The sequence below is a fragment of the Podarcis tiliguerta genome (genome assembly GCF_965153285.1).
Source record: "Podarcis tiliguerta genome assembly, chromosome: 11".
Classification (NCBI taxonomy): domain Eukaryota; kingdom Metazoa; phylum Chordata; class Lepidosauria; order Squamata; family Lacertidae; genus Podarcis; species Podarcis tiliguerta.
The window spans coordinates 43,095,075-43,109,317 of NC_139544.1; the positions used below are offsets into that span (position 1 = coordinate 43,095,075).

The following is a 14,243-nucleotide window of genomic DNA, read 5'->3' on the forward strand; positions in this document are numbered from 1 at the left end:
CAAGCTGTTGGGAATCACAAGTGGGGAGAGCACTGTTGTACTCAGGTAGTCTTCTCGTGAGCATTTGGTTCGCCACCACGAGAACAACGCTAGACTGGATGGATCTTTGGTCCGATGTGGGGGTCTTCTTACATTGTTATCTAACATGGTGACCACTATTGTGACAGACCCAATGGCCCAGTTGACTGCTCACCTCTTTTTTAGCCATTTAATAGAGAATCAAAGTCTCCAAAGAGAGCCAGAGAAAAGAACATCTTGGTGCACATTTATGAACAAGTGAACAGAGTGAATCTCATGGAGACATTTTGGAGACTACCAAGTCTCTTTGTTTATCTGGGTGTCTGTTGTGGAAACTAGCAGCTCAGCTGTCCTTGCTAGTGTGCTTGAATTCCAGACTGAGATAGTAACCAAGTAACCAAGGTCTTAGCACAGGAAGAGAGAGAGAATGGTTTAAGATTTGAGATTGGGGAAGCAAGACTCATCTGTGCCAGGGCTCTGTTTATCTGCTTGTGTATCTGCTTCAGTATTAAGATGCTGGGAGAAGGGAAATAATCAGTGAATGAATGAAATTTTGGATCCATTCTTACTTTTGAGCTTTTGTGCTGTCCTGTTTCGTTTTGGAGTTTTTAAAAAAAATATTTATGCCTTTCAGGTTTATACATTTCACTAATTTTGCAATCATTTTAACATTTCAACACTTGACTTCCTTCCCCCTCTTTCTGTGGTTCCTTAAATTTATTTTTAATATATTCTGCATATCCAAAGTTCTATCCTGTTTTATTAACATACAATATTTTTAAAAATGTATAATAAAAGGCTAAAATAAGGAAAATGACCCCTGCTCTTAATTGTCTTGACAATGCACTTTCTTTATAGAGTCAGAGGCAATGGTTTTGATTAGATCTGGGAATTTGGAAAAGAGTTATACTGTAGGCTTCCCATCTTCTAGGAAAGAGCTATCACTCAGGCAGGAATTCTTGGTCTTTGACACTACGCCACCATAGAATCACAGAACTACAGAGTTTGAAGGGACCACAAGGCTCATCTAGGCCAACCCCCTGTAATGCAGGAATCTTTTGCCCAACATGGGGCTTGAACCCACAACCCTGATATTAAGAGTCTCATGCTCTACTGACTGAGCTATCCAGCAACCAGTAGTCTGGGCTTCTTTCACTCTAACACAGGGTCTGTGGGCACAGGCTGGGCTGTATGTGTGGTGCCCCCAGTTTCCAAAAGGCTAGCAACCCCTGCTCTACCCAGAGTGCTCCAAGGGGAGCCTATAGGCAATGGTTCCCATTCCACAAAAATCTGTGCAAAAATTGGACATGTCACTGTGAAGACTTTGGAATAGAAATTCCTTCATCTCTCTACTCAGCCATGAAGTTAATTGGGTAACTTCTCTGTCTAACCTCTCTCTTAGGGCTGTTGTGAAGATAAATTGGGGTGGGCGGTGGGGGTGAAGAGAACAAGCTTGGAAGATACTCTTCATTCCCTGGAGTGTTTTGGATAAAGTGATATTTTCCTAGAAGGGTTGGGAAAAAGAAAAGTCTCAGCCGTTTTCTCAGAAAAACGTCATCTGTGATATTTTGGCTCCGCTCTAAATAACACTGCGCTTAATGTGAGATTTCTTATACTTCAAGTGCAGGCAGAGTTTCAAAAGAATAAAATGAAAGCTTGAACTTTTAACTCAACTTTTCATTTGCTGTAGGGTGAAATTCGAGCACTTCTGAAAATACCAGCTGCTCAGTAAAATCATAGCACTATTAGTCCTCAGTGCTTTGGATGCAACAGGGGAAAAATAAAATGTAGCAAAATGACATGGGAAGATGGGAAGATGCTTAATAACAATTGAGCCGGCAATGCAAACATCATTCATGATCGTGTATTTGTTTCACTTTACCTGAGCCCCTGTTGCGATTTCATCTGCTGCTTCATTCATCACACCGAGAGTTTGGAAAGCAAATACACACAGCTCCCGTTCACACACGGTAGGCTAAGATCGGGGTGGAAAAAGAGAGAGAGAATCTGCATGAGTTGCATTCATGAAAATTTAGGAAAATGCCCAGCCTTATGAAGGCTTGTATACTGCAAGGGCTTCATGGAGTACATACATGTATATGACTTTGTTGGGTTAAAAGGCAGGCTATAAAACAACAACAGAGCAACAACAACAACAGTTTGTCTCTATAGTCTTTGGAAAAAAGAATTATCATTATCACCACAATCATTATGTTCATTTGTATGGCACTTTCCTACAGAATTTTGCCCCAAGAAGCTCACAACACACCAGGTGAACCATTAGGTGTAACAATTCAAGAAATATATACGACAAACAATTGACAATTATAAAGAACAGTAATATCAAATACAGAAATACAACCCCATCAATCCATACAGGTTTGTATGAAGCAATGCAAATAACTCAATCTAATTTAACAGCTCAAAACTAAGCAGGAGAGAGACTAATGCCTAACACAAAAATAAAAAAGTAGTTGTACAAAACATCCATAGGCTCCAGAAGATGCTATTTCCAATAATTCAGATCCAAGGTTCAAACTCCGCCTCTCTCACCTGGGATACTGCAGACACTGCCAGCCTGGCTCTCACCTGGAGGGGCCTTATCACCACTATTATCATGGGCTCTCACTCCACACAGAGGCCAACAACTTTCCTTCCACATTCTCCCACCAATCAGCACAGAACCATAGAATAAACGTCATTGTAGCAGTGTCCTAGACCTCTGATCCTTGAGAAATGGTAGCTCCTAGCTGATGCCCATAGTAAGGACACAGTGTTTAATGAATGCCAGAGACTGCAGTAGGTTAACTGTAACTGACACTTTTTTGTCCAAAAGCATCTATGAACCAACCCTAAGAAAATCACTAAGAGCAGAACCACATCATAGCTACAATTCCCAGCATGCTTGACAAACTACAGTTCCCAGGACGCTTTGCGAGAAGGCATGTGCTTTAAATGTGTGTTGAATGTGCTTATGTGTGGTGTGGATCTGCCCTAACAAAGAACTTGTGCTTCAGTCCTTCATTCTAGTTTCACTTTCTGTGCCATTCCATAAAAAGTAATGCCTGCCCATTTGGAATCCCATTTCACCACAGGCTGCATTTTCTGAGCCTTCCTGGAAATATAGATAATTATTTCTGCTGGTTTCCTTCATTGGCAGAACCTTGATTAAAGTAGAAGCACTTCCAAGTTTCCTGTTCAACCTCTCAGCTACTTGTAAAACTCTTTATGCTCTGGAGACGGAAAACACTCCATGGCTTATCCTGCCAATGCATTTATGCCTTTGGCTGCCATCAGGATAACTGACGAATCCGTCTTACTCTGCTCTAGGGGTCACTCTCGGCAGAAATGAAAACCAAACAAGGATGTGTGCCAAGTGTTGGAAGAAATAAATATAAAACTATAGAAGGGATTTGCTCTAAGAAAAATAAATTTTAAAAACTGCATCCCTGGCTGCACAGATGTCCGCACCAACAGATTCCCCTTGCATTTTGCGAGCATCTAAGCCATTTTGTTTGCAGGAACTTTTCCCCTCCTCTCTGTCTCTCTTTACCTCAATGACTGCACGATGACTACAACACTGAAATATTTTCACAGAGATTGCTTTAGAAAAGCCATCATCTTTCAAGTCCTATACGGCATCAGTCATTTGATTTATCTCATCTGCCGTGCTACATTGAATTAGGCAGCAGATGAAGCTGAACACCATCCAATTCACTGTAGCATGGCACTCTAGTAACAGAAGAAGAAGTGTGTTTATTACCTCCAGCGGCGCTCCATGCGCACACTTTATTTAGGAGCCTCGGGCATACAATCAGTTACTCTGCATTTGGCCCATGTGCTTCAGTGGGTCCAGTTCTGAAGTTATCACCCTGGGCAGGGCAGGGCCAAGATATTTTGGCACCTGAGGCAAGCTGCAGTGTCATGCTCCGTGCGAAGGGATGATGGGAGCAATAGCCCACTGGCAAAATGGTGCTTCCACCAGGGAAGAAAGTGTGAGTGGAGATCTACATTGGAAACAAGAGGGGGAAGGAGACAAGCAGTGCCTCTTGATCCCCAAGATACCGCTGTAGAGGCGGCATGAAGTTGGGGATGTCAGGTTTGCATTTTTTGGGTACAGAAAATATTGGTTAAATGTGTAGAAATCTTTCCTATTTGTTTTAAGAAGCTTCTGGAAACTTCTCTGTGTGATACAAGCTGGTGCAAGCTAGAAGTTTCTATCTGCCAAGTAAGTTTCCATTCTGCCTGGAAACAAGGTGAAGCTTCCTGATGTTTGGGTTATTCCTTCAGAGAAGCTGAGTTAAGCTTGTTCAAACTGGTCCTGTTATCTTTCTCTCAAGCTCATTTTCCGGACTATAAGAACATGCCAGAAGAAGCCTGGGTTTCCTGGTTCTCTCTACTTAGTTCCTCTGTGGGAACTAAGTATGTTTAAGTGCTAAGTGTCAGCGGCATAGCTAGCCACTCGGGTGCCGGGTGCTGCGTGTCCAGCAGCCAGGAGCGGGGCGAGCCACCCATGGGTGCTGGGCACGCTGCGTGGAGCCTCTCTGCCGCCTCCCCTTCAGCTGTAAGGCAGCAGAGGGAGAGGTGGAGGGCAGACACAAGTCCATGCTGCTGTTTTAGGCAGCGCAGAGCCTGCAGGCACCACATCACTCCCAGGAGAGACGCATGGCTCGGGCATGCTGCAGGCCCCATGGTATGTGCCGGCCCCCACAGTGTGGCGCCCAGTACCAGCCATGTTTTGTTACGTTTGTTGACTGAACTAAAAAATTCTGTGAGCCCAATTTATTATTATTATGCTTAAAAACTCATAGCTTTGTCATTTTGTCACCCCCCTCGGTGATGACACCCAGGGTGACCCACAGCCCCTGCACCCCTTCGTCCGTCAGTGTCTTGCTCTAGATCATTATGGAGCAAAACTACGACAGGGGATGCTAAGGAGGCAGGAGACCTGGCTTCCAATGAGTGCCATTGCAGCAGCAGTAGCAGCAGGCGATGTGCTCCTTGATGGACAGATCTGCTGCCCCTGTGAATTCTGCTGCCCAAGGTGGTCTTCTCACCTTGTCTCATGGGTGGGCCTGCCCCGGCCTTAAGGGATTGCCCCCTAAACATGGATGGCCAACAACCCTTGGAGAAAGATTGGTGGTAAGACTAGCCCAACATTTAAGGGAAAGGCCGTAGCTAAGGGAGATGCAGCTAAGGAAAGCTACACCTGCTAAAAATCTCTTTTACACAACTCACAAAGTGGCCACGAGTCTGGCTTTAAAGAGAATGATCCTCTTTTGGGGAGAAGCCCCTTCTTGAAGGGCTGTCCATCCACAGTTAACAGCAGGCTGAGAAGGGGCGCAGGCTGGGAAGCAGACTGAGCAGGCAGACAGGTTACCTAGTTGTAGCGTAAGATTGCATCTCTCTTTAAATTCTAGCAATTAATTCCAGATTTGCATCTATAAATATAAATTAGCATCTGGATGTTTTATTTCTTTTATTAGCTGATTCAAATGCAGCTATTAACAATAGCAACAGATCACGTTCTTTAAATTCTAGTATTTATTTTCAAATTAATTGCATCTATAAACTAAGCATCTGCATGAGATTTTTTTCCCTATTTGTTGATTCAAATACAACTGATAATGACAGTAATGACAGATCACATTCTTGACAAATGGGATTGTTACAATCGTCCGGAATGCAACCTGTTACTATTGTCATAAGTTAAATTTGTATGAACAAATAACATAAATCCATAGAAAGCAGACACATATTTTAAGTTTTTAAAATTGTCAACTTTTGCTCTGTTTTTTGGTAATTCGTTTTTGGCTGATGTGTAAGTGGCCATACTGACTTCAAGATGCAGGAGCCCAAATTTGCATCTGCTTTGAACACAAGATACCAGAATCGATCCCAGGCATTTCCAGTTAAAAGGTCAGGAAGCAGCTGGTGACAGCTAACATACTGCATTAGACCCTAGACATTCAATGTAAATAGACCTGGGCTAGATGGGCTGATTTGGTACACAGCAGTTTCATATATAGGCAGGCTAAAGAGTGGCATTTGGCATGTTGGACATGGCCCATTGGTGTTGCACTGATGGAGGCAGTAGATAATTTATTATTTTAAACACACTCTGGGATCCATTTGGGTTCTCTGTCCCTGGTCTCAACAGTCAATATGTAGGAACTAAAAGAGGCAAACCATGCAATGCAGGGAGATTGCAAGGGGGGTTCTTCTTTGCAATCACCCGGAATTCCCCCAATGCCAGCAGTAAGATCAGCCAGGGCCTTCTTGATAATGGCCTCATTGTTATGGAATGCTTTTCCTGCAACAATTCTGCTAGGCCGCTGAAGGTCAGCTTTTAAAATGGGGCCCTCAAAACTTATTTATTCCAGGCTGCTTTTACTTGGATGTACACTCCAGGTATTGCTAGACTAAAGTAAAGGGACCCCTGACCATTAGGTCCAGTCGCGGACGACTCTGGGGTTGCAGTGTTCATCTCGCTTTATTGGCCGAGGGAGCCAGCGTACAGCTTCCAGGTCATGTGGCCAGCATGACTAAGTCGTTTCTGGCGAACCAGAGCAGTGCACGGAAATGCCGTTTACCTTCTTGCCAGAGTGGTACCTATTTATCTACTTGCACTTTTACGTGCTTTTGAACTGTTAGGTTGGCAGGAGCAGGGGCCAAGCAATGGGAGCTCACCCCGTAGCAGGGATTCAAACTGCTGACCTTCTGATTGGCAAGCCCTAGGCTCTATGGTTTAGACCACAGTGCTACCCGCTAGACTACAACTCCCATAAGCCCCAGCCAGCATGCCTAGTGGTCAGGGATGAAGGAGTTGCTGCCCAAAACACCAGGTTGGGGGTGGCTGGTTTAGATCTATGAGGCTAAAGTGCTCTCTCCCAAGTAATATGTACCAATTTGATATGTATGTTTAATGTTAGGTGTAAATCATTTTTTGTGTATACCATTTTATGAACACATGGGCAGCTCACAAGTACAATCAGCTCCATTTCAGGAATGCAATGGATGATCTGAACCCATACAGGTCAATGCAAAACTTTTCTGTTCCCGAAATCACAGAAAATGAGGCCAGCTACTTTGTTTTTTCTATACTACATTGCACTGCGAATGCTTCTAGGTGGTTTTCTCACAGTCTCAGCCATTCATCACGAACATGCAATGCAATCCAAAATACAATGCCAGATAAAAGCTACATTGTGTTGGGCAATCAATCTAAACACGCACACGCCACATGACAGCAACAAAACCAGCAGCAATAATCAGGCAGTGAGACAGGGGAAAAGTGTAGCTATTACTTCCCAAAAGCTCAAAAGGATAACTTTGTTTTAACTTGGTGCCTAAAAGATAGAGGAGCAGACACAAAACAACTGTCTTTCAATAGTGTCCCATGACTGGGGTGCCACTGCAAAGAAGGTCTTCTCCCTGATACTTATGCACTTAAGCTCTGAAGGTGAGCCACCTCAGTGATGACCTCAGTAAATGGGAAGGCTTGTTTGGGAAGGAGGAAATCTTCCAGATATACTTGGTCTCAGGCATTTGGGGGCTGGGGCTGATAGAAGCCATTGGGATAGATCATCAGGGGGTTTGGGCTGGGTGTTCATCAGTATGCAGATGACACCCTGCTCTACATCTTCTTTAAATCAGAACCAGTGAAGGCGGTGAAGGTCCTGTGTGAGTGCCTGGAGGTGGTTGGAGGATGGATGGCGGCTAACAGATTGAGGTTGAATCCTGACAAGACAGAAGTACTGTTTTTGGGGGACAAGGAGCGGGTGAGTGTGGGGGATTCCCTGGTCCTGAATGGGGTAACTGTGCCCCTGAAGGACCAGGTGCGCAGCCTGGGAGTCATTTTGGACTCACAGCTGTCCATGGAGGCGCAGGTTAACTCTGTGTCCAGGGCAGCTGTCTACCAGCTCCACCTGGTACGCAGGCTAAGACCCTACCTACCCGCGGACTGTCTCGCCAGAGTGGTGCATGCTCTAGTTATCTCCCACTTGGACTACTGCAACACACTCTATGTGGGGCTACCTTTGAAGGTGACCCAGAAACTGCAATTCCAGAATGCGGCAGCTAGACTGGTGACTGGGAGTGGCTGCTGGAACCACATAACACTGGTTCTGAGAGATCTGCATTGGTTCCCAGTACGTTTCCAAGCACGATTCAAAGTGTTGGTGCTGACCTTTAAAGCCCTAAATGGCCTCAGTCCTGTATACCTGAAGGAGCGTCTCCACCCCCATCGTTCAACCCAGACACTGAGGTCCAGCTCCGAGGGCCTTCTGGCGGTTCCCTCATTGCGAGAAGTGAGGCTACAGGGAACCAGACAGAGGGCCTTCTCGGTACTGGCGCCCGCCCTGTGGAACGCCCTCCCATCAGATGTCAAAGAGATAAACAACTACCTAACATTCAGAAGACATCTTAAGGCAGCCCTGTTCAGGGAAGTTTTTAATATTTAACACTGTACTGTTTTTAATACTTGATTGGGAGCTGCCCAGAGTGGCTGGGGAAACTCAGCCAGATAGGCGGGGTATAAATGATAAATTATTATTATTATTATTATTATTATTAGTTGGAGTTGAACAATATCTGGGAGGCCACAAGTCAAAACTGTTACTTTGAATTGTGGCCAGAAACACAGTGGGTTTGAAAGAGAGGAACATTCAGTACAATGGAGCCCAGTAAACAACTCAATCATCAGGTGTGTGTGTATTTGTGTGTGTGTGTGTGTGTAATGACTTAATTATCCCACTGGCCACACAATACTGTAAGGTGGGATGGGGAGAGGAAAGTACTTAGATTGTGCAGGAAAGTGTTGAATATCACATAATCCAGGCATGTCCAAAATCCATTTCGGGGGCCTAATCCAGCCCGCCGGTCGGTTTAATCTGGCCCCTGTGGCAGTCAACAACTTTGTTCGGCCCTTTGGTTGGCCCTCATGCATGCTCACTTCATCAAATCTGGCCCTCTTTGAAAAAAAGTTTGGACACCCCTGAGTTATAATCAAATGGTTCAAGTGTCCATGCTTTCTGGGACCTGAGGAAATCGCCTTCTCAATTTTTTCATTAGAGCTGTCCCATTCTTCAGACTTCAACTCCCTGTCCAACATCTCTAGAACATCAGCCTCTTGGTAGGCTACAGCTGGTCTTATCCTTACTGTCCATCAACGTTAATACATGTACATCCAAAGTAGCCAACATGGCAGCCTCCTGCTGTTGGTGGTCTACAACTCCCATCAGTCTCATGGGCAGGCATGATGGGAGCTGTAGTCCACCAACATCTGGGGAGCACCACATTGGCTGCCCTGGTGTACATGAACACTAAAGAAGCCCCATAAATAAGCCCACAAAAATTACTAGTCTGCCATTTAAAAAACAACAACAACTAGCATGGTAACAGGCTAATGGGGCAGGAGTTTCCTACCAAGTGGATTGGCAGAAAGGGGCAGAACTAAGAGACAGGATTCCTGCCCTCCACTGGTTTCATGGAAACCATACAGAGTGACCACTGGCTTATATGGAATTCCATTGAGATGGGTAGCCGTGTTAGTCTGGATGAATGGCTAAATACATGGCCACAATATGCCAATTATGGCTCTTACATTGCACACACTGAAGTTTCTGAGTTCTGTTTCGAATTGCTGGTTTTTCTAATGTACCTTGAATCAAAATAACACACACTGGCTTTGCTTTTTCAATCCGTGCAGGGCAGGCAATTGCACAGCAAACAAATGCAGCAGACATGAGGCTAAGCCTTCAACAATCTGTATTTTTGGAAGGGGGTGAGTTTCATAACAAGGCAATGATCCTTGTTATGAACAGGTGCTCCAAGCGTGTCTCTGTTTTCGCATGTGAAACATTGGCAGTGACGTGACATTCGTTCAATGATATGCTGGACAGCAGGAGGGCAAGAGATGGCAGCCACAAAGGCATGCTGTTTGTGCTAATTTATAGCCTTCCGATTCTCTTTCCATTAAACACAGACGCACAAAGTTCCAATCCTATCGGAGGAAGTGATCCAATTTATCCGGTTAATTTCTCAAAGCTTTTATGAAGCTCAGATGAGGAATGATTACAAGGACACTAATAAGGCTAGGACATAACTGGCACTCCAAAGTATACTATTGATCTAAAAATAGTGTAGCGAAAGGAACGGTAATCTCATAGCGGCTGTCATTAAGAAAGAAAAAAGGAAGCATTAACAGTTTCCCGAGTTCTACTTTAAAAAGTTTTTTTTTGCAGTGGGTATCAGCCTTGAAGGCAATCCCCTTTCTGTTCCTTAGCTATGAGGACATTTTCTTCATGAGATTAATAGAGGGAACTATAGTCAAGTTACCTCCCAAAGTCAAGAAAAGGAGGATTGTTTCCCCAGTTTAGTTTTCCCCTCTGTGCTATAGAACTAAGATGTTCATTTGAATTTCCCTGCATTTCTTTTTCTTTTTTGTGTAGAAATGTTTTATATATATGGTACTGCTCATTTTCTTAATGATGAAAATTCAGCTTCATTATCTTTGGGTGAGGGGGAAGTAGTTTGTTTTATTTATTTATTACATTTATATCCCACTCTTCCTGCAATAAGCTTTCTCCATGTTGTCCATGTAGCAACCCTGAGAAGTAGGCAAGGTTGAGGGGCAGGGAGGGACTGGCCCAAGGGCATGACTGAGAGGCAATCTGAACCCTGGTCTCCCAGGTCCTAGTCCAACCCTGTCTCAGCATGACACCCCAGTTTCGAAGAAGTGCTTGAGAATCTAGTTTCTTCACACACTCAAAACACCATTCTCTATTCCCCATCCAAGCAAGCGAGAGGTACTTATCAGGGTTCAAGGACACATTCCAGCCAGGCCAAAATATTTGGATTGCAAAGCAGGGTAGCCACTGAGGGTTGTGGTCTGGGGAGGTTTCTGGGGGCCATACAGGGAGCCCCAAAGAGCTGCATTTGGCCCTCAACCCTGAAGTTTTCCACCACTGCACTACAGCATGAAAATTACATTTGAATCTTCCAGATTCTGATAGTGCATCCCCATCATTATGCCAGAAGCGCCATAAAACAGCCCAAGTGCGTAAGAGCTGGAGGCTACAAATTCAGATAAAGTGTTTTGACATTGGATTTGCCTTTCCCTTTTGCCTTCAAAGCATCGGAGGAGGGAGGAGGGGGGAAACTCTCCCAGCAGAAGAGAAAAATGCTGCCTAGATGCAACTTTGCAAAAGTGAGATTCTTTCTCTGAAATGCGAGGAATAAAAGCAGGGCAGAAGAGAAGCCTTGTCTCTCACCCCTCAGTGCTCTTCTCTGTCCCGCACCCTCGCCTTCCTGTGCTTTGCGGTGACATCCTGCATCTCATCCCAAGACAGGCTGCGCAAAGTTTGCACAAGCCAGCCAGAAGTGAAGAATGATAGAAGTTGGAATGGGCCATGAGGGTCATCTAGCCCAGTCCCCTAAAATGCAAGAATCTCAACAAAAACATCCATGGCAGGTGGCCATCCAACCTCCACATCAAATCCTCAAATGCAAGAGAGTCCACCACCGTCTGAGGGAGTCCGAGGAAGAAGACAAAGACTGAAATGACTACACTTTCTAGACACTGGATTTCAAATATGCTGAATAATATGTTTTCCCACAATAGAAACAGAAACAATTTGGGAAATAAGTCAAGGGGGGTGAGCAGATGTCCAGTGGGGAAGGAAAAAGTCCCACTAGAGCAGCGGTTCTCAACCTGTGGGTCCCCAGATATTGTTGGACTATAACTCCCATCATTCCTGAGCTGTGGCCTTGCTAGCTAGGGGTGATGGGAGTTGTAGTCCAACAACATCTGGGGACCCACAGGTTGAGAACTGCTGCACTAGAGGTTGACCATTTCAGTAATTAGACTGAATTGCAAAGTATGGCATTTTGCTGGCAAACAGTAATTTTGAGTCAAGTTGAGTCAATCTCAAGTCAAGTTCATATGCCTGATCTGGATCAGGGACCCAGACCCGTTTCCTGGCAAAAAAACCAAACCAACCTACATCTCCCTCCACTTGGTGCTATTTGCCCTGGAAATAAATAAAAAACAACAACTTTTAAGGGCACATGTGAGACAAGGAGAGGATTGGTAGGAAACAAGTGTAGAGTTCTGATCCAGATTTAAAACATATTCTGGATAGGGGCTTCAGGGCTGCTATTTCTTCATAATAAAAGTAGCCACTTTTAAAGGTGTGTCTACTGTAACTTGCAGCACAGTGCTTAAAGTGTGTTTTTGTCACAGATAAAAGCAAGTTTAAAACTCCACTGTGACCTTCCTTCAACTTTTCTTGCATTGGTGGCCACAGAGCAATTGGGATTGCAGGAGAGTTGTGCTGATCCAGACTCATTCATTTTTTATTTAAGGGCAATCCAGACAGGAGCTTATGTGGCAGCGGTAAAGCAGTGGAACATCTAGCTTGTGCCAACAATGGAAAACAGTGATCACCAGCTGCTAAACAGTCTATCATTCACAACCGGCAACAATGAAATGTCGTCGCAGAAAGGTCAGTATTTTGCAATTAAGCTGATGTGTAGTTCTGCCAGCTATAACCCCTTGAGATTCTCAAGGGCTTGTTAAGAATAGATAGATAGATGATAGATGATAGATGATAGAGATAGATAGATAGATAGATAGATAGATAGATAGATAGATAGATGATATAGATAGAGCATTTGAAGGGCTTCAAACCAGTGATCTTAATAAGACACAAAACAACCCTGTAATGTAGGTTAGTATTCATCTGTCCATATTACAGATTCCAAAGGGAACATAGGAAGTTACCCTATACCAAGTCAGACCACAGGTCCATCTTTTTACCTCAGCGTTGTCAGTCTAGACAGACTGGCTGTGGGTTTCCTGGGTTTCTGACAGGGATCTCTCACTGTCTTACCTGGAGATGTCAGGGATTGAACTTGTAACATCTGTGTCATGCTCCTAAAGCTAAAGGCAGAAACTAAAAGAGAGTGACTTGCTGAAGAGGCAACTGAGCTGATTCCTATGCAAGTTTATAGTTCAAATACACGGCTGTCAAACTACATTGACTCTCCTCTACAATGCATATCTTGACACATTTCGTTCATTTCTAATATTATTTAATTAAAAGGTCAGATGATTCCATTTTTTAAAAAAGATCAGCTCAAAAGGAGTTGCTGGTTGCTCTGAAGATTTCTTAAAAAAAAATAAAACCAATTATTTTAAATAAAACTATTTTAAAATACTTTAAAAATGACAACCACACTCTTCTCTGTGAGAGGTGGATGTCAGTTATGAGAGTGCATCATTTAATAATATAGTATGCTTATTCTTCAGAACTCCTCCCCCTCCAATTTTACACATTTCCCCTATAAATGTTTCTCTAGAAGTAAGCCTAAATGAGTTCAAGGCAGCTTACTTGTGGGTAAGTAGCACCATATTTCAAGAAACTGGATTGTGATCAGAGGAAGGTGATCAAGATGGTACAGGGTCCTGGAAGCCAATTCCTATGCACAATGGTCAAAGGAGCCGGGGATGTTTAGCTTGGAAAAGCAAAGATTAAGAGGAGACGTGATAGAGATCTTCTTTTGAACTAAGTTCCTATGAGCTTCATTGCCAACCTTCCTGCTTCTTTGACATTAATGGGAGGGGGGGGGGGAAATAGTCTGAGATTTCAACACAAGGTGGCACCCTAGAGGAGAGTTTGCAAGTTGATGGAGAAAACATTGAGACATATTCCTGTGGGTCCCCGTTCCCCCCCTGCTTACTGAAAGGTTTCATCAGTTTATCTGGTATACCATTCATGCTAATGCCTGAGACATAGGTTGTTGCTGGTGCTGTTTTGAACTATTCAAAATACGCCTTTTTTGCTAGGTAAATTATTCAGAAATCATGCAGAAGAACTTTAGCAAACAGAACATACATAATTTAAGGAGACTGAGAGGGCAGATTCACTGTGTCACGACACTAACCGTCACGATGACCTCCTTTTCTTAAATAGCATCTTTAGTTATCAGCATTTTTCTTTAGAGTATCTCAAGGAGCAGGTGATAACATACAGAAGGCCCTTCGCTCAGTGGAACAGCATCTGCCTTGCATGCAAAAGATCCCAGGTTCAATCCCTGGCAATCCCTGGCATGGGGCTACTGAGAATATTCCACACCCCAAACCCCAGAGAACTGTTGCTAGTCAGTGTAGGCAATATTGAGCTATACTCCAATACTTTGGCCACCTCATGAGAAGAGAAGAC

The 14,243-nt window shown here is 44.0% G+C and overlaps 1 protein-coding gene across 7 annotated transcripts in view; it reads right to left on the bottom strand.

Moving 5' to 3' along the window:
• PARP8 (poly(ADP-ribose) polymerase family member 8) overlaps positions 1-14,243 on the bottom strand; it is a 157,835-nt gene that overhangs the window by 19,747 nt on the left and 123,845 nt on the right. For all 7 annotated transcript variants that reach the window (XM_083402766.1, XM_083402772.1, XM_083402768.1 and 4 more), the window contains one exon: positions 1,901-1,993. In XM_083402766.1, the coding sequence (XP_083258892.1) occupies positions 1,901-1,993 (93 nt within the window). The remainder of the gene's footprint in view (positions 1-1,900; positions 1,994-14,243) is intronic.